Source organism: Pseudophryne corroboree, chromosome 2 (assembly GCF_028390025.1).
Source record: "Pseudophryne corroboree isolate aPseCor3 chromosome 2, aPseCor3.hap2, whole genome shotgun sequence".
In the NCBI taxonomy this organism is placed as follows: Eukaryota; Metazoa; Chordata; class Amphibia; order Anura; family Myobatrachidae; genus Pseudophryne; species Pseudophryne corroboree.
The window spans coordinates 479,006,955-479,034,308 of NC_086445.1; the positions used below are offsets into that span (position 1 = coordinate 479,006,955).

The window sequence follows — 27,354 nt, forward strand, 5'->3', positions numbered from 1 at the left end:
CCATTGGGAGAGGCCAAGAGAGGAGGTTAGAGAGAGTAGTTTGGAGGCATGCGCAGCAGATTTTGGACAATCAATAGCAATATTGAAATCACCCATGATAATGGTGGAGATGTCAGAGGATAGAAAGTGAGGGAGCCAGGCAGAAAAATCTTCCAAAAATTGTTTTGGATGCCCAGGTGGGCGGTAGATAGCTGCAACACGCAGAGAGAAAGGAGAGTAAACCCTAATGGAATGTACTTCAAATGATGTAAATGTGAGTGATGGAACCTGTGGTAGAACAGTATATGCAAAAGATTGGGAAAGTAAAAGTCCAACTCCTCCTCCTTTATGGTTATCGGGTCTGGAGGTGTGTGTAAAGTGGAGACCACCATGTGCCAGTGCTGCAGGGGAGGCTGTGTCAGATTGTGTGAGCCAGGTTTCTGTTATAGCCAGCAGATTGATGTTGTTAGATATGAAGAGGTCATGGATAGATGTTAATTTGTTACAAACAGAGCGTGCATTCCATAAGGCACATTTTAGTGATCTGGAGGGTGATGGAAGACATGTGATGTTTATGAGGTTAGCTGGATTTCTATGTTGCTGTGAATCAGGTGAATGCGAGTGATGCAAGTGGCTGGGTCCTGGATTTGGTGAAATGTCACCAGCTATCAGAAGCAGAAGAGAGAGATAAATGTGGGTGTCAGAGGTTTGTGAAAGTTTTTTATGGTGAGAGGTTGTAGATGTTATTGTCAATGAGTATAGGGAAGTAAAAAGCTCATGAGTGCTAATAAGAGGGGAGTGTAGAATTGAGGGGGCAACATGTACAGAGGGCTGAGTTGCTGGGAGACTGAATGATGCAATGGCCTTTATGAATACTCCATGAAGAGCAATGCAGAAAATCAATTTGTGGAACATAGTTAGTTTGAGATGAAGCCAGTGTTTTTTAGGCTGAGAGTGTAAGGTTTTACCTGTTCAAGTTAAAAGTTCAGGTGCCTATTTACTGGTGTTGTTCTGCTGTATGTTAACTGTGCATTATAGAGCAAAGTGACAAACAGGTATGTACAATCGCATGTAAATCACAAAGTATATAGTTGTCTACCAAATTGGTTGCATTTTGTTCTTAGGGGTCATGAGGATTTTAGTTGGTAAAATATTTACATACGCTGAAATACACAGATGATTGGGAATGAAAGGAAGGGACGATGTTTTCTGTTTTGTCGGTGGGTTGTTTCCGTCTGTTTTCGTCCTGGTAAGTCCTGGGTAAGTCTATATTGTAATATTTTCATAACCCTTTTAAATAAGCCCTTCTAATAAAGCCCTGTTCAGCTGGCTGTTGTTCAGCCAGGCATCTATCCTTATGAATGGTAAGTATCCATGTGTCTCTAGTAATTGCAATCAAGGCCTAACATCCCACCCCCGTTTACAGAGCATGCCATAAAACTCAACTAAAAACAAACACTAAGATAGCAGTTACCAACTATTTCAAAGCTGCAATAAAGTTTCATCCTAGAATACAATATAGCTTATAATATACACATTGACAGTGTAGATTACCTAGTTATAATAACACTATCCCTGATGCATATATATTCTGAGCAGATCCAAAATGCCCAAAATGTTATACCTGGCACTGGGGGATATCTGGCACTGGGGGGGCATTTCTATCTGGCACTGGGGGATATCTGGCACTGGGGGGCATATATACCTGGCACTGGGGGATATCTGGCACTGGGGGGCATATATACCTGGCACTGGGGGGCATATATACCTGGCACTGGGGGATATCTGGCACAGGGGGGCATGTATACCTGGCACTGGGGGATATCTGGCACAGGGCGGCATGTATACCTGGCACTGGGGGATATCTGGCACAGGGGGGCATGTATACCTGGCACTGGGGGATATCTGGCACTGGGGGGGCATGTATACCTGGCACTGGGGGATATCTGGCACTGGGGGGGCATGTATACCTGGCACTGGGGGCATATCTGGCACTGTAGGGGCATTTCTGTATCTGGCACGGGGGGCAATGTATATCTGACACAGTGGGAGCATTTGTGTATCTGGCACTGTGGGGCAATGTGTATCTGGCACTGTGGGGCAATGTATATCTGGCACTGTGGGGCAACGTGTATCTGACACTGCGAGGCAATGTATATCTGGCACTCTGGGGGCATTTCTGTATCTGGCACTGTGGGGCAATGTGTATCTGGCACTGTTAGTAAATGTGTATCTGGCACTGTGGGGCAAAGTATATCTGGCACTGTGGGGCAACGTGTATCTGGCACTATTGGGGTCATACGTGTATCTGCCCCTCCCCCATATGTGTATCACGCCCCCATTTTCATTGGCCATGCCCCATGTGGCATTTGGCCACACCCATTTTTTTGCGCGAAGGCGCGCGCACACAGTACCCGTAAGACATTTTTTCTACTTGCACCACTGGGTTTAGAACTTAAAGTGTATATCTTCCCTTCCGAGTGCTATAGAGAAATCAACAAAAAAGTATTTCTCAGAGCACAGGTTCTAAAACACGGTTCTCAGGACACCAAACCGTTCATGTTTTCCAGGTTTCCTCACAGAATCACAAATGAAATAATGAGCTCCACCGGTGGATGTTTTAAAAAATGTCAGTGAGTAATGAGTACACCTGTGCACCTGCTGGGTGACCTGCAAAATGTGAACTGTGTGGGGTTCTGAGGAAAGAGTTTGAGAACCACTGCCTTAGAGTGAGAAGTTATTCAGTGAGGAGGAAATCTTGTTCATTTGGCCACTACAGGTTTATTTGCTCATATAGCTACATCATAGCTGTTTTTATGAGAAGGTGTGCTGTGTCTGAGGAAACAGAGTTGACATTTGCAGTTTATGGGCCTGAATGCTAGTTCCACCATACTGCTAGAGAGGACATCTCAAGTAACTTAGCGTTGGAGAATAAATTATTTGTAAAATTTTTTGTTTAATCATTTAAATGTTTTAACAGGTTAAAAAATAAAATAAAATAGTGCCTGACGTTAGCCTATGTGAAAAATAAAAGTTGCCGGGGCACGTTATAACCTAAAGAAGCTGGTGTGGAAACTCGGTTATTAGGGCATTGAGCAAACTGTCCATCACAGGAAACAGTGATCACACAAAGTCCTCTGGTAACAACAAAAGCTATGGTGGTAAATGGGGATCATAATGCCGGCAGCAGGGGGGGGGGGGGGGGGGGTTATAGCGCAACGAAGCCCCTTGCTGTGCTCACCACCGGTTCTGTTCCCACTCTATGGGTGTCGTGGGAACAGTCCCTGCTAGTCGGCTTTCCGACTGTAGGGTTTGTGAGGCGGCGGGATGTAGCCATTGGTATTGTCGCTGGCAGTCTCCTGACCGCCAGTCACATAACTACATCCTGGTAATTTATGTTTTGTGTCAGCTATACAGAATTTTAAATCAGTAAATCAGACCTGGTATGTAACAAAGACAGCAAAAATATGAAAATTTGTTAGCAAATAAACCATCTAATTAAGTTTGCTTCAAAACATATTGCTAAGAACAGTACAACATTTTGGAGACAGATATTTCAGGTAGAAAATCCTTGTGTCATGCGGTCAGCTTACTTAAACTGTATATATGTAGCGTGGCGCCATACAGTCAGGGCCATAAATATTGGGACATTGACTCAATTCTCTTATTTTGGGCTCTATACACCACCACAATGGATTTGAAATGAAACACATTAGGGCTTAGAGGTTTTGGAAGCGCGAGCTTGTCTCGGGTACGCCTGACCCTTTTCATTCCTTTCGACCTCCAGGTAAAGCAAGGTGGTACTCCTAGCCTTCGGAGCCGAAGGATTAATACTTGGGAGACACGCATTCTTGGCAGATGCCAATATTTATATGTAGTATTACTAGTCCAGTGCAGTTTTATTGTTATATGTGATCATTTCTGCATTGTACATGTGACTGTGTGTGCCTATAGCTGCTGTGGGGTTGCCATTCTGTGTATCTCACACATATTGCTATCACTATATTCTGTACCCTGGGGGGCTAAGTGCATCAGGATCTCATATACCATATAGTGTTCCACAGGATATACTGCTTTGTATTTTTCTCTGTGTGTTTCAGTCACCTCATACCTCTGTTTGTGCTCTGCATTTGCAGTCACATAACACAGGTTTTTTTTGTCAGGTATTGTGTTTGTCTGGCTACACTGTACAGTTACGCCCTAAGGCTGCATTCCCAATAATGTCTGCTGCACAGGGCAGGAAATCCGCGGACACTCCTGCCTCATGTGGTGCTGACGCCACAGATTTACCGGAGGAAAATATTTCAGCTGAAGGTACAGGTACTGGGTATTCTGCATCCCCCAGTCAGCCTGCAGCACTGGTGGCACACCAAGACCCACCTTGGGCTGCTTTTTCAAATATGCTGACTACGCTTGTAACACGACTTACGCCCCCGTGGGACCTCCTGCGCCATTGCAGCCACACATTTTGTCCCTGTAGTTAATCCGCCATGGGTGGATACTCAGTCTTCAAGAAATTGCTGACGAGTTCGCAGTTCAGCTCTGTCCTCATGGAAAATTCAATAGGGGCTTGCTGAAGCCAAGGATAACAGTGTGACTGTCTTCCACGTAAGATATTTTACGTCCACCTCCTGTAACGGTTAAAACCAGTCCGATTGGAGGAACTGCAGCACCACATTGAGATCCCAAGGTGCCGTGAGAGGTAATGTTTAGATGTTACCCCCTTCCTGGCTTGGATCATAGTCTGGATAACCTTGTTAGGGATCCCTCTTCTGGCTAGAATCAGCCGTTCAACTTCCATGCCGTCAAACGTAACTGCGGTAAGTCCTGATAGACCATGTCTGGCCAACCTGTGGCTCTCCAGATGTTGTGAAACTACACATCCCAGCATGCCCTGCCACAGTTTTAGCATTCCCTAATAGCAAAACTGTGGCAAGGCATGATGGGACTTGTAGTTTTGCAACAGCTGGAGAGCCACAGGTTGGCCAGGCCTGTGATAGATGAACGGGCCCTGTTGCAGAAGATCCTCGTGAAGAGGTAGAGGCCACGGATCTTCGAGGGGCATCTCCAGAAGGTCCGCGTGCCAGGCCCTTCTTGGCCAGTCCAGAGCAATGAGTATTGCTTGAACCTTTTCCCTTTTTATTCTTAGAATCCTTGGTGTGAAGAAACCGGGTTCCAAATCACTCAAGCTTGGTGGTAGATGAAAAACCAACCATGGTTTATTGACAGAATACAGTAGGTTATAACACAGTTCAGCACACTTCTGTAATCCAATTCTACATGATGATTACCTCTTGGAACTCCTGACAGAACATTACTTCTTAGTCAGTCACTTGCAACATTCTACCCTTACCACAACTCACACTCTCCCTGTCCCTGAGTTGAGGTCACTCCCCATGTTTCACCCCCCCCGCCCTCCCCCCGTTTATGCCTCACACAAGCAGGTCAGTGAGGGTGTCACAGAGGAGTGGAGGGGAGGTGTCTGGGTTCCTGCACACAATGGGGTGTACATGATCAGATTATCTGCAGGCCCATACATAACCTGTTTAATGTTTAACCTGCTCATTTTACTCCCATCTGATTGTGCTGCTAGGGGACTTAAATTACAATGGACTGCCTTAACTATATTAAACAACTCTGGCCTCCACTTATCCTGTTAACAGTTACATTGCACACAGTATAACTAAATAACCTACATTTTCCAAATATAGCAGATAAACATAACTGTACACTGTAACAATAACATCATACATTATAATACAATATTGCCTAGTATATAGCCAAATACAGATCTGCAATTAGTGTAGTCCATGGGATTGGACCAGGGCTAGGAAGTAATTGCGTGTCTTTTACCACTGTGCGACAAAACGCGCCGGCTGTGTCGTTACACTTGGGAACAGAGGAAGTGGAGAAAACATGTACACCCTCTGATAGACCCATGGAGCCACTGTCTGTGGGTCTCTCGACCTGGAACAATACCGCTTGAGCTTCTTGTTGAGATTAGAGGCTGTCATCTGTGGATATCCCCATCTACGTGTCAAGCACCTGAACACTTCCGGGTGAAGGCCCCACTCCACCGGGTGCAGGTCGTGTCTGCTCAGGAAGGCTGCTCCCCAGTTGTCTACTCCGGAATGAAGACCGCTGACAATGCCACAGCGTTTTTTTCTGCTCAGAGGAGAATTCCTGACACCTGACATTGCTGCTCTACTTTTTGTTCCGCCCTGTCGGTTTATGTACGTCACTGTCGTCACATTGTCCGACTAGACCTGAATGGCCCGATCTTGAAGAAGATACGAGTTCCAGAATGTTGATTGGAAGGATGACTTCCTGACTTGACCATTTTCCTTGAAACTGCACCCCCTGGGTGACTGCTCCCCAACCTCTGAGGCTTGCGTCTGTGGTTAACAGGATCCAGTTTTGAATTCCGCATGTGAAGATGCGATCCGGACCATTTGTCCAACAGATCGAGCTGGAAGGGTCTTGCGTGAAACCTTCCGTATTGAAGAGCCTCGTAAGAGGCCACCATGTTCCCCAGAAGGCGAATGCAAAGATGCACAGATACCCGGGTTGGCTTCAGGACATCCAGAACCAAATCGACTGGATTACCAATGCCTTTTCCAATGGAAGGAACACTTTCTGCGACTCCGTGTCCAGTATCTTTTCCAGGAATGGGAGCCTCGTGTAGGCTCTAGGTGAGATTTCGGGGTTCCGGTATGAATGGTCGACAATGTTAAGGTAGACACTCATTAGGTCGGCCACTATTGGTCGACATTGACATGGTCGACATGGACTAATTGTCGACACGTGGAAATGGTCGACACATGTGATGGTGTCATTTTCTGCGTAAAGTGACGGGGAACCCTAATTAGTGTACAGTGTCCCCTCGCAGAACTTCGGGCAAGGTGCCTCGCTCCTCTACCGCTGCGCTCGGCACAGGTTACCATTTCCAATCGTAGTCCACGTGGATCGTAAAGTATGAAAAAGTAAAGAAAAAGAAAAATTGGATAAACTCATGTCGACCTTTTCATGCGTCGACAATTTTCATGTGTCGAACATTAATCCATGTCGACCGTGTCAATGTCGACCAATAGTGGTTGACTTAATGAGCGTCGACCTTAACATTGTCGACCATCTGACCGGATACCGATTTCGGAAGGTTCAGAATCCACCCGTGATCCTGGAGAAGTTTGGTTGAGAGTATGCTGTAAAGTTATACTTGCCTCTTGTAAAGCTGGTAAGCCTGATTTGAAGAACCTGTGAAGTAGGAGCTCTTGGAACGCCAGTCTGTAGCCCTGGGAAATAAGATCTATGACCCAGGGATCCTGGCACGAACTTGACCAGATCTTACTGAAGAATTGTAATCGGGCTCCCACCTGACAGCCTTCCAGGCATCGCGGTCCACCGTCATGCTGAAGGCTTTGAGGAAACAAAGCCTGAGCTCTGTTCCTGAGCACCTACAGTTGCTGGTTTGCGTGGTTTACCTCTTGCGCCGCTGGAGGACGTAGAAGCACCTCTGGATTTACCTTTAAACTTGGCCATCCAAAAGGACTGTAACTTAGAAGCTGAATAAGCATTCTTGGCTGGGGGAGCTGGGGAAGGAAGATACGTACACTTACCCACAGTAGCTGTGGAGATCCATTTATCTACTTCATCTCCAAACAAGGCCTCTCCTGTGAATGGTAGGCCTTCCACGCCTTTCCTGGAGTCCGCGTCAGCAGTCCACTGGCTTAGCCACAAGACCCTGTGTGCCGACACTGCCATAGCGGTGGTGCGTGCATTAAGCAAGCCTATCTCTTTTATGGCTTCCACCATAAAGTTCGCAAAGTCCTATATATGTTGCAGGAGTAAAACATCCCCCTAGACAATGAATCTAACCCCTCAATTAGGTTAACTGACCATTTAGCAATGGCTTTTGTGATCCACGTACATGCAATAGTGGGTCTTTGTGCCACCCCAGCCACTGTGTACAATGATTTGAGTGTAGTCTCAATTTTACGATCAGCCATGTCTTTTAGGAAGGCTGCACCAATACAATTTTTCGTGACAGCCTAGAGACTGATACGTCCACCATTGGTGGATTTTCCCATTTTTTCCTATCGTCCAGAGAAAAAAGGAAAAGATGAGGGCAACCTTTTAGGGATTTGAAATTTCTTATCAGGATTAACCCACGGTTCTTTAAACAGAGTATTCAATTCCTTTGACACAGGAAAAGTGACTGAGGACTGGGGCTTGTGAATAGTTTCCTCAGGAGCTCAGTGTCCTGTCAGCGGGGAAGAGGGACCATTAACACTGAAAGAGGTTGGGCCATCCCCCCCCCCCATAAGTCCCACGAGGGGGCAGGCTGGTGCCATGCCGCCCTGCCTGAAAATAACAAACATCTAAAATAAATGCAGAAAACTCTTCAGGCGCTTCCATAAGCATGACTGGCTCCTCGGGGACATTTTCTAAACTGAGTCTGTTAGGAGGGACATAGAGGGAGGAGCCAGCCCACACTATCAAATTCTTAAAGTGCTCATGGCTCCTAGTGGACCAGTCTATACACCATGGTACTAAATGGACCCCAGTATCCTCTAAGACGCAAGAGAAAATATTATATGCTTCACTTATTTGGACTAATTTGTCCACTATGGGACCACATTAGCTTTTTATCCAGCTCATAGATACATTTATGAAACGAAGGGAAAAAGAACAGCAGCGCTCGTGGGAAATAAACTTCAAAGATAAGTGCAGAGCTGATAAAATTTAATATGACATCTTAACATCACACAATAAAAGCATAATAAAACTGATTGAATAAAGATTACTTAATCACTGGATAACCACACTGGAGTTCAGAAGTTGAAAAAAAAAAAAACACCATTACATAGAAACCAGTCTGCAGAGTCTTAATTGCTGTGATGAGTTACCAGACTGTGGATATTATCCTTAATGTGCAAGCAGACTGGGTACAATAGTCTCAAATGGCAACTTGTAGCATGTACCGTAATTTGTAAAAAAAATAAGAATTTACTTACCGATAATTCTATTTCTCGGAGTCCGTAGTGGATGCTGGGGTTCCTGAAAGGACCATGGGGAATAGCGGCTCCGCAGGAGACAGGGCACAAAAGTAAAGCTTTCCGATCAGGTGGTGTGCACTGGCTCCTCCCCCTATGACCCTCCTCCAAGCCAGTTAGGTACTGTGCCCGGACGAGCGTACACAATAAGGGAGGAATTTTGAATCCCGGGTAAGACTCATACCAGCCACACCAATCACACCGTACAACTTGTGATCTAAACCCAGTTAACAGTATGATAACAGCGGAGCCTCTGAAAAGATGGCTCACAACAATAATAACCCGATTTTTGTAACTATGTACAAGTATTGCAGATAATCCGCACTTGGGATGGGCGCCCAGCATCCACTACGGACTCCGAGAAATAGAATTATCGGTAAGTAAATTCTTATTTTCTCTATCGTCCTAGTGGATGCTGGGGTTCCTGAAAGGACCATGGGGATTATACCAAAGCTCCCAAACGGGCGGGAGAGTGCGGATGACTCTGCAGCACCGAATGAGAGAACTCCAGGTCCTCCTTAGCCAGGGTATCAAATTTGTAGAATTTAGCAAACGTGTTTGCCCCTGACCAAGTAGCTGCTCGGCAAATTTGTAAAGCCGAGACCCCTCGGGCAGCCGCCCAAGATGAGCCCACCTTCCTTGTGGAATGGGCATTTACATATTTTGGCTGTGGCAGGCCTGCCACAGAATGTGCAAGCTGAATTGTATTACACATCCAACTAGCAATAGTCTGCTTAGAAGCAAGAGCACCCAGTTTTTTGGGTGCATACAGGATAACAGCAAGTCAGTTTTTCTGACTCCAGCCGTCCTGGAACATATTTTCAGGGCCCTGACAACATCTAGCAACTTGGAGTCCTCCAAGTCCCTAGTAGGTGCAAGGCACCACAATAAGCTGGTTCAGGTGAAACACTGACACCACCTTAGGGAGAGAACTGGGGACGAGTCCGCAGCTCTGCCCTGTCCGAATGGACAAACAGATATGGGCTTTTTTGAGAAAAAACCACCAATTTGACACTCGCCTGGTCCAGGCCAGGGCCAAGAGCATGGTCACTTTTCATGTGAGATGCTTCAAATCCACAGATTTGACTGGTTTTAAACCAATGTGATTTGAGGAATCCCAGAACTACGTTGAGATCCCACAGTGCCACTGGAGGCACAAAAGGGGGTTGTATATGCAATACTCCCTTGACAAACTTCTGGACTTCAGGAACTGAAGCCAATTCTTTCTGGAAGAAAATCGACAGGGCCGAAATTTGAACCTTAATGGACCCCAATTTGAGGCCCATAGACACTCCTGTTTGCAGGAAATGCAGGAAACGACCGAGTTGAAATTTCTTTGTGGGGCCTTCCTGGCCTCACACCACGCAACATATTTTCGCCACATGTGGTGATAATGTTGTGCGGTCACCTCCTTTCTGGCTTTGACCAGGGTAGGAATGACCTCTTCCGGAATGCCTTTTTCCCTTAGGATCCGGCTTTCCACCGCCATGCCGACAAACGCAGCTGCGGTAAGTCTTGGAACAGACATGGTACTTGCTGAAGCAAGTCCCTTCTTAGCGGCAGAGGCCATAAGACCTCTGTAAGCATCTCTTGAAGTTCCGGGTACCAAGTCCTTCTTGGCCAATCCGGAGCCATGAGTATAGTTCTTACTCCTCTACGTCTTATAATTCTCAGCACCTTAGGTATGAGAAGCAGAGGAGGGAACACATACACCGACTGGTACACCCACGGTGTTACCAGAACGTCCACAGCTATTGCCTGAGGGTCTCTTGACCTGGCGCAATACCTGTCCCGTTTTTTGTTCAGACGGGACGCCATCATGTCCACCTTTGGTATTTCCCAACGGTTTACAATCATGTGGAAAAAACTTCCCGATGAAGTTTCCACTCTCCCGGGTGGAGGTCGTGCCTGCTGAGGAAGTCTGCTTCCCAGTTTCCATTCCCGGGATGAAACACTGCTGACAGTGCTATCACATGATTTTCCGCCCAGCGAAAAGTCCTTGCAGTTTTTGCCATTGCCCTCCTGCTTCTTGTGTCGCCCTGTCTGTTTACGTGGGCGACTGCCGTGATGTTTTTCCCACTGGATCAATACCGGCTGACCTTGAAGCAGAGGTCTTGCTAAGCTTAGAGCATTATAAATTTACCCTTAGCTCCAGTATATTTATGTGGAGAAAAGTCTCCAGACTTGATCACACTCCCTGGAAATTTTTTCCTTGTGTGACTGCTCCCCAGCCTCTCGGGCTGGGCTCCGTGGTCACCAGCATCCAATCCTGAATGCCGAATCTGCGGCCCTCTAGAAGATGAGCACTCTATAACCACCACAGGAGAGACACCCTTGTCCTTGGATATAGGGTTATCCGCTGATGCATCTGAAGATGCGATCCGGACCATTTGTCCAGCAGATCCCACTGAAAAGTTCTTGCGTGAAATCTGCCGAATGGAATTGCTTCGTAGGAAGCCACCATTTTTACCAGGACCCTTGTGCAATGATGCACTGTTTTTAGGAGGTTCCTGACTAGCTCGGATAACTCCCTGGCTTTCTCTTCCGGGAGAAACACCTTTTTCTGGACTGTGTCCAGAATCATCCCTAGGCACAGCAGACGTTTCGTCGGGATCAGCTGCGATTTTGGAATATTTAGAATCCACCCGTGCTGTTGTAGCAGTATCCTAGATAGTGCTACTCCGACCTCCAACTGTTCCCTGGACTATGCCCTTATCAGGAGATCGTCCAAGTAAGGGATAATTAAGACGCCTTTTCTTCGAAGAACAATCATCATTTCGGTCATTACCTTGGTAAAGACCCGGGGTGCCGCGGACAATCCAAACGGCAGCGTCTGAAACTGATAGTGACAGTTCTGCACCACGAACCTGAGGTACCCTTAGTAAGAAGGGCAATTTTGGGACATAGAGGTAAGCATCCCTGATGTCCCGGGACACTATATAGTCCCCTTCTTCCTGGTTCGTTATCACTGCTCTGAGTGACTCCATCTTGATTTGAACCTTTGTAAGTGTTCAAAAATTTTTTAGAATAAGTCTCACCTAGCCTTCTGGCTTCAGTACCACAATATAGTGTGGAATAATACCCCTTTTCTTATAGTAGGAGGGGTAATTTAATTATCACCTGCTGGGAATACAGCTTGTGAATTTTTTCCCATACTGCCTCCTTGTCGGAGGGAGACCTTGGTAAAGCAGACTTCAGGAGCCTGCGAAGGGGAAACGTCTCGACATTCCAATCTGTACCCCTGGGATACTACTTGTAGGATCCAGGGGTCCTGTATGGTCTCAGCGCCATGCTGAGAACTTGTCAGAAGCGGTGGAACGCTTCTGTTCCTGGGAATGGGCTGCCTGCTGCAGTCTTCTTCCCTTTCCTCTATCCCTGGGCAGATATGATCTTATAGGGACGAAAGGACTGAGGCTGAAAAGACGGTGTCTTTTTCTGCAGAGATGTGACTTAGGGTAAAAACGGTGGATTTTCCAGCAGTTGCCGTGGCCACCAGGTCCGATGGACCGACCCCAAATAACTCCTCTTCCTTTATACGGCAATACACCTTTGTGCCGTTTGGAATCTGCATCACCTGACCACTGTCGTGTCCATAACATCTTCTGGCAGTTATGGACATCGCATTTACTCTTGATGCCAGAGTGCAAATATCCCTCTGTGCATCTCGCATATATAGAAATGCATCCTTTAAATGCTCTATAGTCAATAAAATACTGTCCCTGTCAAGGGTATCAATATTTTTAGTCAGGGAATCCGACCAAGCCACCCCAGCTCTGCACATCCAGGCTGAGGCGATCGCTGGTCGCAGTATAACACCAGTATGTGTGTATATACTTTTTATGATATTTTCCAGCCTCCTGTCAGCTGGTCCTTGAGGACGGCCCTATCTATAGACGGTACCGCCACTTGTTTTGATAAGCGTGTGAGCGCCTTATCCACCCTAAGGGGTGTTTCCCAACGCGCCCTAACTTCTGGCGGGAAAGGGTATACCGCCCATAATTTTCTATCGGGGGGAACCCACGCATCATCACACACTTTATTTAATTTATCTGATTCAGGAAAAACTATGGTAGTTTTTTCACATCCCACATAATACCCTCTTTTGTGGTACTTGTAGTATCAGAAATATGTAACACCTCCTTCATTGCCTTTAACGTGTGGCCCTAATAAGGAATACGTTTGTTTATTCACCGTCGACACTGGATTCAGTGTCCCTGTCTGTGTCTGTGTCGACCGACTAAAGTAAACGGGCGTTTTAAAACCCTGACGGTGTTTTTGAGACGTCTGGACCGGTACTAATTGTTTGTCGGCCGTCTCATGTCGTCAACCGACCTTGCAGCGTGTTGACATTATCACGTAATTCCCTAAATAAGCCATCCATTCCGGTGTCGACTCCCTAGAGAGTGACATCACCATTACAGGCAATTGCTCCGCCTCCTCACCAACATCGTCCTCCTACATGTCGACACACACGTACCGACATACAGCACACACACAGGGAATGCTCTGATAGAGGACAGGACCCACTAGCCCTTTGGAGAGACAGAGGGAGAGTTTGCCAGCACACACCAAAAACGCTATAATTATATAGGGACAACCTTATATAAGTGTTTTCCCTTATAGCATCTTTTTTATATATTTCTAACGCCAAATTAGTGCCCCCCCTCTCTGTTTTAACCCTGTTTCTGTAGTGCAGTGCAGGGGAGAGCCTGGGAGCCTTCCCTCCAGCCTTTCTGTGAGGGAAAATGGCGCTGTGTGCTGAGGAGATAGGCCCCGCCCCTTTTTCGGCGGCCTCGTCTCCCGCTCTTAACGGATTTTGGCAGGGGTTAAATATCTCCATATAGCCTCCGGAGGCTATATGTGAGGTATTTTTAGCCAAAATAGGTATTCATTTGCCTCCCAGGGCGCCCCCCTCCCAGCGCCCTGCACCCTCAGTGACTGCCGTGTGAAGTGTGCTGAGAGGAAAATGGCGCACAGCTGCAGTGCTGTGCGCTACCTTTAGAAGACTGAGGAGTCTTCTGCCGCCGATTCTGGACCTCTTCTTACTTCAGCATCTGCAAGGGGGCCGGCGGCAAGGCTCCGGTGACCATCCAGGCTGTACCTGTGATCGTCCCTCTGGAGCTGATGTCCAGTAGCCAAGAAGCCAATCCATCCTGCACGCAGGTGAGTTCACTTCTTCTCCCCTAAGTCCCTCGTTGCAGTGATCCTGTTGCCAGCAGGACTCACTGTAAAATAAAAAACCTAAGCTAAACTTTTCTAAGCAGCTCTTTAGGAGAGCCACCTAGATTGCACCCTTCTCGGCCGGGCACAAAAATCTAACTGGCTTGGAGGAGGGTCATAGGGGGAGGAGCCAGTGCACACCACCTGATCGGAAAGCTTTACTTTTGTGCCCTGTCTCCTGCGGAGCCGCTATTCCCCATGGTCCTTTCAGGAACCCCAGCATCCACTAGGACGATAGAGAAAAATTGTTACAGAATATCTCACCACATGGATTGAATGGTGAGGCTCCCCGAAGCGACTTGTTAAGTAGCAATATAGTGTCCACTGAGTAGCTGGTGAATAACACGGCAGATGAAAAGTGCAGTACAAAGGCAGGTATTTGGTTACCTCTTCCGTGGGCTGGCTGACCCGAGCGTCCTCGGGTAAAGGCCGCTGTTATGCCCACTATTGTGATGTAAGGGAGGGATGAGCCTGTAACAGGCTTGCCAGAATGCGCTGGAAAACACCCAGTGTGCTGCTCTCAAATGGGGTAGAAGTGCCGCTTCAGTATTCGGGGGAGCGCTGGTGATGGAGCTGTAACAGCCGTGCGGATGTTCCAGTGGAAAGAAAGGAGGAGGAGTCCTGACTAGTATCATCATGAATCACGTGACTTTTTCAAAGTCATACCTCCCTGAGCCCTTGTTTGTTCAATATATAGTCCTTAACAGCTTACATCACATATGGAGCTCGTTAGCAATATTGTCAGTGAGATTAACCCTATTAATATCAGCTCTGCACAAAGCTGTTTCTCAGTAATCAGATAGTAAAAAACCATATATATACAAATCAAAATAAATCATAAGAGAAAAATAATACCAATATCAAAAATAAAGTATTGTGTTTATAAAAAGAATGTCAATAGGAGACATATATGTTAATGTTAGCAAAAGTTACTGTCTAGTCAGGACACAGAGGAAATGTTAGTATAAACTATTAAAACAGGAGTCAGAAAATCAAGCTTGAAGATTGCCACAATGAAACCTAACCGTATTTCTAAAACACGATCAGAGATTGTATATTCGGACCTTTTGTTATGTAGAATAATAATAATGCTTAAGAATTCATATTCATTTTACCACAAATATTAACATAAACAGTGCAAATACAAAACACCTCTCTAAATTAACCATCCTGTGATTTAATAATGGCTTCCTCAGCTAAAGAGCAAGGCTGATGGCCATTTATATTGCAATCAGCATATTATCAATGTGCATATGCATACAGAGTGGACACAGTCATTCAAAGTGGATGAAACAATCATTGATATATACAAATAGAGAAATAAATAATCTGCCTTAGCCGATTAGTAACCGGGCAAAGTAGCATCATATATAAACTGGTAAAAGAAGTATTAACCCTTGATATATTGAAATATCCAGCACTAGAGGGATCCTCCTAAGGAGGGATAAATGAAAATAATAAAGGCACAGGTAAAATATGAAAAACAATAAGTGACAATGTTATGAACTATACAATAAGAATGAAGCATTAAGAGAGACCTCAAACGGTACTGAATTTAATAAAGGTTTATTAAAGGAGGGAAAAAGAGGAGAAAACAAAAGAGATTATGAGCCTATCCTGTTTATGAATTAAATTGAATAGGTTGATTATTAAACAGGAGAGGGAGAGGTTGGATAAATCATATTTATAGGTCAAATTCAATGGATTCGTTGAGTCCCTCGGGAACGAGGGTCCTCAATTTATGGATCCAAAAATTTTCCCTCAAGCATAACTTTCTATATCTATCCCCTCCCCTTGGTGTAGGCTTGATAGTTTCGATCCCCAATAGATAAATGGCATGTGGCTCATTTGCATGGAATTCCGCACAGTGTCTATGAAACGAACTGCAACTTAGTAGCAACATCGAGGTAATATCCTGATTGCTACATCCTACTACAACTGTTACAACTTTGTATCTATCTAGCACTGACTGTCATGTATTAATGTGTATTTTTTAAAGTGTGTTTTTATGTGCATGAATTATAATAAATATTGCTGTCATTTATAGAACCACTGGCATTAATCTGTTATTAATGGTTCGTTAGCGTGACCTTACTATAAGGTATAGTAAAATCAAGAACCACTAAAGCTGAATAGCGGTTAGTATAGCTGTGTGGTTGGACAGATGATTGTCCTGCTGAACTCCAAGGTTCTAGATACTGGGACCTCCAAAGTACTGGTATAGCAAGAAATGGATGCCCACTGTGGTCAGGAAGGGGTGGTTCTTGTATGTATGGAGCTGGCAGGGTGCCTCCAATCTAACAGCCAGTGAATGTTTCTGCAGTGATCCAATGGAGTTCAAAACAGGGAACTATAAATGAAGTAGATACAGTAGTATCAAAGAATATCACTTCACGGGATGTAGATATAAAGCCCTAATAGGTGAAGTACAGGAGCTTTCAGTGCATAGTGACTGGAGAGCGGGCAGAGCAGCTTACTGCCTCACAGCACTGAGGTCACAGGTTTGATGCCCACCATGGCCTGTGTGGAGTTTGTATATTCTCCCTGTACTTGCGCGGATTTCCTCTGGGTACTCTGGTTTCCTCCCACAGTCCAAAAATATATGGACAGGTTAATTGGCTCCCAACAAAATTAAACTTAGTCTGTAAATGTGTCTATGTTAATGGGCAGAGTAGATGGGCCAAGTGGTTCTTATCTGCCATCAAATTCTATGGGGGAGGTATCCAATTTCCACGTAATTGTATCACTGGGGGCTATCCAATTAGCCCCAAAGTGGTGCACTCCTCCCCCCGATGTCAGAGCCGCGATAAAACATGGGACTGGGAGCTTATCCCGGACCCCATGTATTATCGCATGATCACGGGTCCATTTTCGGCTGATCATTGCTATTCATGGGTCCAATAAGTCACTATGAAAGTGACTTTTGGTTGTTAAAATTAAAAAATAAAATAAAGACAAACATTGCAACTATTGCTATATTACTATAATAATAAATGCATGATTTATAGATCACTAACATTTTTATTCTTTTACAAAGTAGTTTCATTTTTAGAGAAATACAGAATGAGTTCAGTTTACCTATAAAGTCTCGCTCACTGGTTGCATCCATACTGTTAAGGCTGACAGAGTCAAAGTTAAGCTCTATAGAAAAATAATATGAAGTGAATTACATGGTAGAGTTAGCTTGCAGTATGCTAAAGGGTAAAATATTAAAACATTTTTACTTACCCTAAAAATCACTCTAGCACCTAGGTGCCCATTTTGTACTGGTAAAATACTTCAGAGTTTGTGTAAGTAGATATTTAATCCTCATAGTGTACCCTCAGGGCACTATTGATGTACAGTTCACCATGCCTAAGGAAGACTACTGAGAAAGGCAACACTCAATGGGTTGCTCTATGAGGAAAACAGCCCAATCTTAAAGTGCACCACCTGTATCTAGATAGATAAATTAATAAATGAGACATTTTGGGCCTACTTAGAGCTGCTCATAAGTGCATTTGAGCGACACAGACATCATCTTCGTGGATGGACACAACTTTCTTTCATACTTAGAATTGCACATATCTTGCACTTATATCCGGCCTCTTTGATTGGAAAGTTGGTTCTAAGGTGTTCTAGCCTGCAAATGCGGGACAATTAGGGTGTGAATGTGCATCTTATTCCACCTCACAATGATCTTGAAATACATTAGCTATGGGAAAAACATATCTATCTACATTAAATTGGGTACAGATTTAATGATTGTAGCAATTTTGCTCTGTACTCATATATACACTGAATATAAGGTTGCATGAGTCTTAAGACGTGAGCAAGTCAAAATGCAGATGTGGAAACAAAAGTGTGCAAAAGCAACTCTTCAACTGGGAATATTATTGTCATTTGTAAATTACACTATTTCTATTTTATGTTATCAAATAAAGCAATACATTTTACATGGAAACAAAAAATTCCGCTTTACTAAATGCCTATGGGTTTGCAAAGATGGTCTTGCTGACTTTATTCATTTTTAGGTAGAATGTGATAACATGCATGGTTTAGTTAATAACAAGATGGCTTTACCATTAAAATAACAAGAAAAATAAAAAAATTAAGCAGTTTTTCATTACATGTCTTAGGCGAGTCGGAGTAAAACAGAAAGCATAGTCTTGCTTAATACTTGCTTTCTTGGTGGAGCGGATAATTTTTGTCCAGGCATAAAAATGTACGTTTCTAGGACACAAAGAACAAGTGGAACATACACTCACTACGTATAGAGGGAGTTTGCTGACACTAGTCTTCCTGCATCAGTTTGACTGGAGCCTTTGTGCTTTTATGGATACCCTGCTTCTTCTACTAATGGTATTCAATGGTTCCCTACTTGTCTCCACTCCCCTCCACATCATATTACTGCCCCAGTCCTGTGCAGGCCTTTTCTCACAAACAGGGTTACTAAAATAAACTCGGTCACCGCTTCGCACAAAATGTCCTTATAAAATCTGCATTGCTACAAAAACTTAAATGATCGAATTGGGTACAGACTGTCTATACCCATCCAGGAGATTAAAAAAAACAATAACAAAAAGGTGCCCTAATATTACCTGAACACAGAAAATACAAACTATAAAGAGATCACATTGATTTGAATATTTTTTTTTAAACTCTTACCTTTGCGCAGAAGTTCTCTATCTATGCCCAAAGGGTTTCCAGCTATTGCACCACTGTTAAAAAACAAAACAAAGAAACATAAAACAGATGGCATAGATATGCTTCTCGGAGTGCAATTCAAGATTTAGAGCTAGACATTCATTTATATAGTGTTGTGGTAACTTACATTTTACAAAATGCAATATAGTCTAAATAAGCCATATAAAACTCATGATGTGACACCCTGTAGTACAGCCAACCCAAGGTAACGCCACCTGGGATTCCTCCAGCTTTATCCAGAGGCCTGTCATTCCTGGAGAAGTGGTGTCTGAAAATCTAAGGCCTGACTTCTGTGACAGACTGTCCTCCATCGGGCATGAGTGGCACAACATCAGAACGTGGGCAATATCGGATGATGTCAGCAAAGACACTGGCACACCATCTTGTTACTGTGCACCATATGTGTAGAGTAGACAGTGTTCTGTGCTGTGTTAATCTAGCTTGGATGCTGCAGAGACGGAGGAGTGATGCCTGGACCTAAACTGGTGAAGGACAGGTAAGGCTCTATCACAGAGGTTCTCAAACTCGGTCCTCGGGGGCCCACACAGTGCATGTTTTGCAGGTCTCCTCAGAGAATCGCAAGTGAAATAATTAGCTCCACCTGTGGACCTTTTAAAATGTGTCAGTGAGTAATTAATACACCTGTGCACCTGCTGGGTTACCTGCAAAACATGCACTGTGTGGGCCCCCGAGGACCGAGTTTGAGAACCTCTGCTCTATCAGCATGTGTTTAATTAACGATGGGAGGTCTGGGGCTGCAGGCATAATCTGGCTGCTATGTGCTGGTTTAAGGGGGTGGGCACTGGTGGCACATGAGGCTGGGCCTCTGGCATATAAGGAGCATGAGGTGGTCTTATATGCCATATAAAAGGATATGAGGGGGAATCTGATGTAATATAAGGTGCATGAGGGGGCCTGGGCTAGCATATGTGGACATGAAGCGACTCTAAAGCATATATAGGTGCATTAGAATGGTAAGAAAATTAATTGAAATCTGACAAACAAAATGGCTGTATCCCTATAGCGGTTTTGGCCACTCCCCTAGCTAGACCTCCTGGTTATGCTTCCCTATCCGGAAATCGAGCGCTCTAAAACTTTTCAGGATTCTTTATCTAGCCCCATACATGGCTGTGACATGGCTGTTTTAAACAAAAAATAAGATTTTACTCACCGGTAAATCTATTTCTCGTAGTCCGTAGTGGATGCTGGGAACTCCGTAAGGACCATGGGGAATAGCGGCTCCGCAGGAGACTGGGCACAACTAAGAAAGATTTAGGACTACCTGGTGTGCACTGGCTCCTCCCTCTATGCCCCTCCTCCAGACCTCAGTTAGGAAACTGTGCCCGGAAGAGCTGACACAATAAGGAAAGGATTTTGGAATCCCGGGTAAGACTCATACCAGCCACACCAATCACACCGTACAACTCGTGATACTATACCCAGTTAACAGTATGAATAACAACTGAGCCTCACGAACAGATGGCTCATAACAATAACCCTTTAGTTAGGCAATAACTATATACAAGTATTGCAGACAATCCGCACTTGGGATGGGCGCCCAGCATCCACTACGGACTACGAGAAATAGATTTACCGGTGAGTAAAATCTTATTTTCTCTGACGTCCTAGTGGATGCTGGGAACTCCGTAAGGACCATGGGGATTATACCAAAGCTCCCAAACGGGCGGGAGAGTGCGGATGACTCTGCAGCACCGAATGAGCAAACTCAAGGTCCTCCTCAGCCAGGGTATCAAACTTGTAGAATTTAGCAAACGTGTTTGAACCCGACCAAGTAGCAGCTCGGCAAAGTTGTAAAGCCGAGACCCCTCGGGCAGCCGCCCAAGAAGAGCCCACTTTCCTCGTGGAATGGGCTTTTACAGATTTAGGATGCGGCAGTCCAGCCGCAGAATGTGCAAGTTGAATCGTACTACAGATCCAGCGAGCAATAGACTGCTTTGAAGCAGGAGCACCCAGCTTGTTGGGCGCATACCGGATAAATAGCGAGTCATTTTTCCTGATTCCAGCCGTCCTGGAAACATATATTTTCAGGGCCCCGACTACGTCCAGTAACTTGGAATCCTCCAAGTCCTTAGAAGCCGCAGGCACCACAATAGGTTGGTTCAAATGAAAACCTGATACCACCTTAGGAAGAAATTGGGGACGAGTCCTCAATTCCGCCCTATCCATATGGAAAATCAGATAAGGGCTTTTACATGACAAAGCCGCCAATTCTGACACACGCCTGGCCGAAGCCAAGGCCAACAGCATGACCACTTTCCACGTGAGATATTTTAGTTCCACGGTTTTAAGTGGCTCAAACCAATGTGACTTAAGGAAATTCAACACCACGTTGAGATCCCAAGATGCCACTGGAGGCACAAAAGGGGGCTGAATATGCAGCACTCCTTTAACAAACGTCTGAACCTGAACAGAGCCGAAATCTGGACCTTAATGAAACCCAATTTTAGGCCCACAGACACCCCTGACTGTAGGAAGTGCAGAAATCGACCCAGCTGAAATTCCTCCGTTGGGGCCCTTCTGGCCTCACATCACGCAACATATTTTCGCCATATGCGGTGATAATGGTTTGCGGTCACCTCCTTCCTAGCTTTAATCAGCGTAGGGATGACTTCCTCCGGAATGCCCTTTTCCTTCAGGATCCGGCGTTCAACCGCCATGCCGTCAAACGCAGCCGCGGTAAGTCTTGGAATAGACAGGGTCCCTGCAGCAGCAGGTCCTGTCTGAGCGGCAGAGGCCATGGGTCCTCTGAGATCATATCTTGAAGTTCTGGGTACCAAGCTCGTCTTGGCCAATCCGGAACCACAAGTATAGTTCTTACTCCTCTCCTTCTTATTATTCTCAGTACCTTGGGTATGAGAGGCAGAGGAGGGAACACATAAACCGACTGGTACACCCACGGTGTCACTAGAGCGTCCACAGCTAGCGCCTGAGGGTCTCTTGACCTGGCGCAATATCTTTTTAGCTTTTTGCTGAGGCGGGACGCCATCATGTCCACCTGTGGCCCTTCCCAACGGTGTACAATCATTCGGAAGACTTCTGGATGAAGTCCCCACTCTCCCGGGTGGAGGTCGTGCCTGCTGAGGAAGTCCGCTTCCCAGTTGTCCACTCCCGGAATGAACACTGCTGACAGTGCTACCACATGACTTTCCGCCCATCGGAGAATCCCCGTGGCTTCTGCCATCGCCATCCTGCTTCTTGTGCCGCCCTGACGGTTTACAAGGGCGACCGCCGTGATGTTGTCTGACTGGATCAGCACTGGCTGGTGTTGAAGCAGGGGTCTTGCCTGACTTAGGGCATTGTAAATGGCCCTTAGTTCCAGAATATTTATGTGTAGGGAAGTCTCCTGACTTGTCCATAGTCCTTGGAAGTTTCTTCCCTGTGTGACTGCCCCCCAACCTCGAAGGCTGGCATCCGTGGTCACCAGGATCCAGTCCTGTATGCCGAATCTGCGGCCCTCTAGAAGATGAGCACTCTGCAGCCACCACAGCAGCGACACCCTGGCCCTTGGAGACAGGGTTATCAGCCGATGCATCTGAAGATGCGACCCGGACCACTTGTCCAACAGATCCCACTGAAAGATCCTTGCATGGAACCTTCCGAATGGAATTGCTTCGTAAGAAGCCATCATCTTTCCCAGGACTCGCGTGCAGTGGTGCACCGACACCTGTTTTGGTTTTAGGAGGTCTCTGACTAGAGACGACAACTCCTTGGCCTTCTCCTCCGGGAGAAACACTTTTTTCTGTTCTGTGTCCAGAACCATCCCCAGGAACAGTAGACGCGTTGTAGGAACCAGCTGCGACTTTGGAATATTCAGGATCCAGCCGTGCTGTTGTAGCACTTCCCGAGCTAGTGCTACTCCGATCAACAACTGTTCCCTGGACCTCGCCTTTATAAGGAGATCGTCCAAGTACGGGATAATTAAAACTCCCTTTTTCCGAAGGAGTATCATCATTTCGGCCATTACCTTGGTAACTACTCTCGGTGCCGTGGACAGACCAAACGGCAACGTCTGGAATTGGTAATGACAGTCCTGTACCACAATTCTGAGGTACTCCTGGTGAGGAGGGTAAATGGGGACATGCAGGTAAGCATCCTTGATGTCCAGTGATACCATGTAATCCCCCTCGTCCAGGCTTGCAATCACCGCTCTGAGCGATTCCATCTTGAACTTGAACCTTCTTATATAAGTGTTCAAAGATTTTAAATTTAAAATGGGTCTCACCGAACCGTCCGGTTTCGGTACCACAAACATTGTGGAATAGTAACCCCGTCCTTGTTGAAGGAGGGGTACCTTGATTATCACCTGCTGAGAATACAGCTTGTGAATCGCCTCCAGCACTGCCTCCCTGTCCGGGAAAGCTGTCGGCAAGGCAGATTTGAGGAAACGGCGAGGGGGAGACGTCTCGAATTCCAGCTTGTACCCCTGAGATACTACCTGTAGAATCCAGGGATCCACCCGTGAACGAGCCCACTGGTTGCTGAAGTTCTTGAGACGGGCCCCCACCGTACCTGGCTCCGCCTGTGGAGCCCCAGCGTCATGCGGTGGACTTAGAGGAAGCGGGGGATGACTTTTGTTCCTGAGAACTGGCTGTATGTTGCAGCTTTTTCCCTCTACCTCTGCCTCTGGGCAGAAAGGACGCGCCTCTAACCCGCTTGCCTTTCTGGGGCCGAAAGGACTGTACCTGATAATATGGTGCTTTCTTTGGCTGTGAGGAAACATGGGGTAAAAATGCTGACTTCCCAGCTGTCGCTGTGGAAACGAGGTCCGAGAGACCATCCCCAAACAACTCCTCACCCTTGTAAGGCAAAACTTCCATGTGCCTTTTAGAATCTGCATCTCCTGTCCACTGCCGAGTCCACAATCCTCTCCTGGCAGAAATGGACATTGCGTTTATTTTAGATGCTAACCGGCAAATATCCCTCTGTGCATCTCTCATGTATAAGACTGCGTCTTTAATATGCTCTACGGTTAGCAATATAGTGTCCCTGTCTAAGGTATCAATATTTTCTGACAGGGAATCTGACCACGCAGCTGCAGCACTGCACATCCATGCTGAAGCAATAGCTGGTCTCAGTATAATACCTGAGTGTGTATAAACAGACTTCAGGAGAGCCTCCTGCTTCCTATCAGCAGGTTCCTTTAGGGCGGCTGTGTCCGGAAACGGTAGTGCCACCTTCTTTGACAGGCGTGTGAGCGCTTTATCCACCCTAGGGGATGTCTCCCAACGTGACCTATCCTCTGGCGGGAAAGGGTACGCCATTAGTAACTTTTTAGAAATTACCAGTTTCTTATCGGGGGAAGCCCACGCTTCTTCACATACTTCATTTAATTCATCAGAAGGGGGAAAAACCACTGGTAGTTTTTTCTCCCCAAACATAATACCCTTTTTTGTGGTACCTGGGGTAATATCAGAAATGTGCAACACATTTTTCATTGCCGTAATCATGTAATGGGTGGCTCTATTGGAATGTACACTAGTCTCATCATCGTCGACACTGGAGTCAGTATCCGTGTCGACATCTGTGTCTACCATCTGAGGTAGTTGGCGTTTTAGAGCCCCTGATGGCTTTTGAGACGCCTGGGCAGGCACGAGCTGAGAAGCCGGCTGTCCCACATCTGCTATGTCGTCAAACCTTTTATGTAAGGAGTTGACACTGTCACGTAATTCCTTCCACATGTCCATCCATTCAGGTGTCGACCCCGCAGGGGGTGACATCACATTTATCGGCCCTTGCTCCGCCTCCACATAAGCCTCCTCATCAAACATGTCGACACAGCCGTACCGACACACCGCACACACAGGGAATGCTCTGACTGAGGACAGGACCCCACAAAGTCCTTTGGGGAGACAGAGAGAGAGTATGCCAGCACACACCAGAGCGCTATATAATGCAGGGATTCACACTACACACAGTGATTTTTCCCCTATAGCTGCTAATATTACATAGATTGCGCCTAAATTTAGTGCCCCCCCTCTCTTTTTTACCCTATGGAGTCTGGAAACTGCAGGGGAGAGCCTGGGGAGCATCCTTCCAACGGAGCTGTGAGGGAAAATGGCGCCAGTGTGCTGAGGGAGATAGCTCCGCCCCTTTTTCAGCTGACTTCTCCCGCTTCTTTATGGAAGTTATGGCAGGGGATTTTACACATATATAGTCTTAATGACTATATTATGTGGTAATTTGGCAAGTAAGGTATTCTTATTGCAGCCCAGGGCGCCCCCCCCCAGCGCCCTGCACCCATCAGTGACCGGAGTGTGTGGTGTGCATGGGGAGCAATGGCGCACAGCTGCAGTGCTGTGTGCTACCTTAATGAAGACCGAAGTCTTCTGCCGCCGATTTCCAGGAACGTCTTCTTGCTTCTGGCTCTGCAAGGGGGACGGCGGCGCGGCTCCGGGACCGGACGACCGAGGCTGGGCCTGTGTTCGATCCCTCTGGAGCTAATGGTGTCCAGTAGCCTAGAAGCCCAAGCTAGCTGCAAGCAGGTAGGTTCGCTTCTCTCCCCTCGGTCCCTCATAGCAGTGAGTCTGTTGCCAGCAGATCTCACTGAAAATAAAAAACCTAATTTATACTTTCTTTTCTAGAAGCTCAGGAGAGCCCCTAGTGTGCATCCAGCTCGGCCGGGCACAAAATTCTAACTGAGGTCTGGAGGAGGGGCATAGAGGGAGGAGCCAGTGCACACCAGGTAGTCCTAAATCTTTCTTAATTGTGCCCAGTCTCCTGCGGAGCCGCTATTCCCCATGGTCCTTACGGAGTTCCCAGCATCCACTAGGACGTCAGAGAAACAAGTATTACGTTTCAGTGAGGAATGGTGTAGGAAGCAGTGAAGAGGGTGAGTGTAGGGAACAGTGAGGAAGTCTGTAGGGAGAAGTGAGTGAGGGTAAGTGTAGGGAGCAGTAAGTGAGGGTCGTTGTAGAAAGCAGTAAGGTAGGGTGGTAGTAGGAAAGAGTAAGGGTGATTATAGGGAAAAGTGAGGGACAGGACCGGGCTGCCCACCTGGCACCTCTAGCAAATGCCTGTCAGGCAGTGAGCGGGAAAGGCTGCGCACAGCGCAGCCTCTGGCTCTCTGCTCCCCCGCCTCCCCCTGCTCCCCTCACGTCTCTATAGAATTGGAGGCGTGCCGCGAGTCTACGCCCCCATATGTTGGACGCGCACCGCCTCCCATCTCCATGGAAACGGGGGCGTGCCGCGAGTCCACGCCCCCAACTTTAGTGCCCATGCACCCCCGTACACTGCACGTGCGTCCCTGGCATGTGCGCACGATTCATGTAAGAATACAATGTTTAGCTTTAACTTTTCACTAAACATCGCATTCTTACTTCGGTTTTTTTCACATTTTTTATGCAATTCATTAATACTTACCTGTTGCCTGATGTGATGCAGTATCCGGCTGTTCTATGATCCCGGCTTCTCCAGTCTTCTCTCTTATTATCACTGCTAGGTTTTTCTGCGCATGCGCCTTGTGTTCTGTGCCTCCTGGTGTCTTCTGCGCATGCGCCAATTCATGGCTGCTGTGGCGGCAGTGGGGGCGCAGAGTGGGTCGGCTGCGGGGAGCAGCGGTGAGCCAACATGCTTATGGGTCACTTTAGGGCAGCGGCAGAGTGAGCACCAGGAGGCTATAGCAGAGTGAGGGGGCACTGTGGCAGCGGGCAGTCAGGAAGAAGAGTCCTGGCTTATGCATATGCCTTGGACTCCTCTGACTGGTTGCTGACATAGAAGGGGTGGGGAGAAGACAAGGAGACAGACGTCTTCAAGGCTCTTCTCCCCTAACAAGAGATGGCGAATGGGTTTTGCAAAGTGGAACAGAAAGCAGAGCTTTCCGTTCCCACAGGAATTGCACTGGTGATGTGATTCAGCCACAGAGCGGGGGTTCCGCCTGAGAAGTCCAGAACTTCTCCACAATAACCCACTCTGTGAATTGCGATAAGCAGATAAAATCCCTGTTTAAAGCAAAAGTGGGCTTTTTTCTGCTATGAATAGACCCCTAAGTTAGTGACATAAACAGCGTTTTGTCCTTAATTGAGGTTATCACCGATACACTATAACAGTAAAAATCAACATAACAGTGGAAATTGGGTTTATACAAAGCCTTACATAGCTAATGGAAATCCTACAATAAAAATATATACATATAATAAAATAGACAAATGCAAGTGCTATGAGACCACCTAAACGAGATCAGTATGTGATCCCGCCGCACGGGATGCCGATTGTCAGTATGCCGACATCAGCATCCTGGGTGCTAGAATGCTGGCAGGGGAGCAAGTGCAACGGAGCCCCTTATGGACACCCATAGAGGGGGAATCACCCACCTCGCCGGTATTCCAGTGGTAGTGTAGTACCCCCGTCGGGATCCCGGTGTTGGTATTGAGACAGCCGGGATACCGACGGGCGGTAT

At 46.5% G+C, this 27,354-nt stretch overlaps 1 protein-coding gene across 3 annotated transcripts in view; it reads right to left on the minus strand.

Moving 5' to 3' along the window:
- The window catches only part of ASL (argininosuccinate lyase), a 201,269-nt gene that overhangs the window by 35,946 nt on the left and 137,969 nt on the right, over window positions 1-27,354 (minus strand). For all 3 annotated transcript variants that reach the window (XM_063953842.1, XM_063953841.1, XM_063953840.1), the window contains 2 exons: window positions 18,900-18,952; window positions 17,331-17,393 (listed from right to left, as the gene is read on the minus strand). In XM_063953842.1, the coding sequence (XP_063809912.1) occupies window positions 17,331-17,393; window positions 18,900-18,952 (116 nt within the window). The remainder of the gene's footprint in view (window positions 1-17,330; window positions 17,394-18,899; window positions 18,953-27,354) is intronic.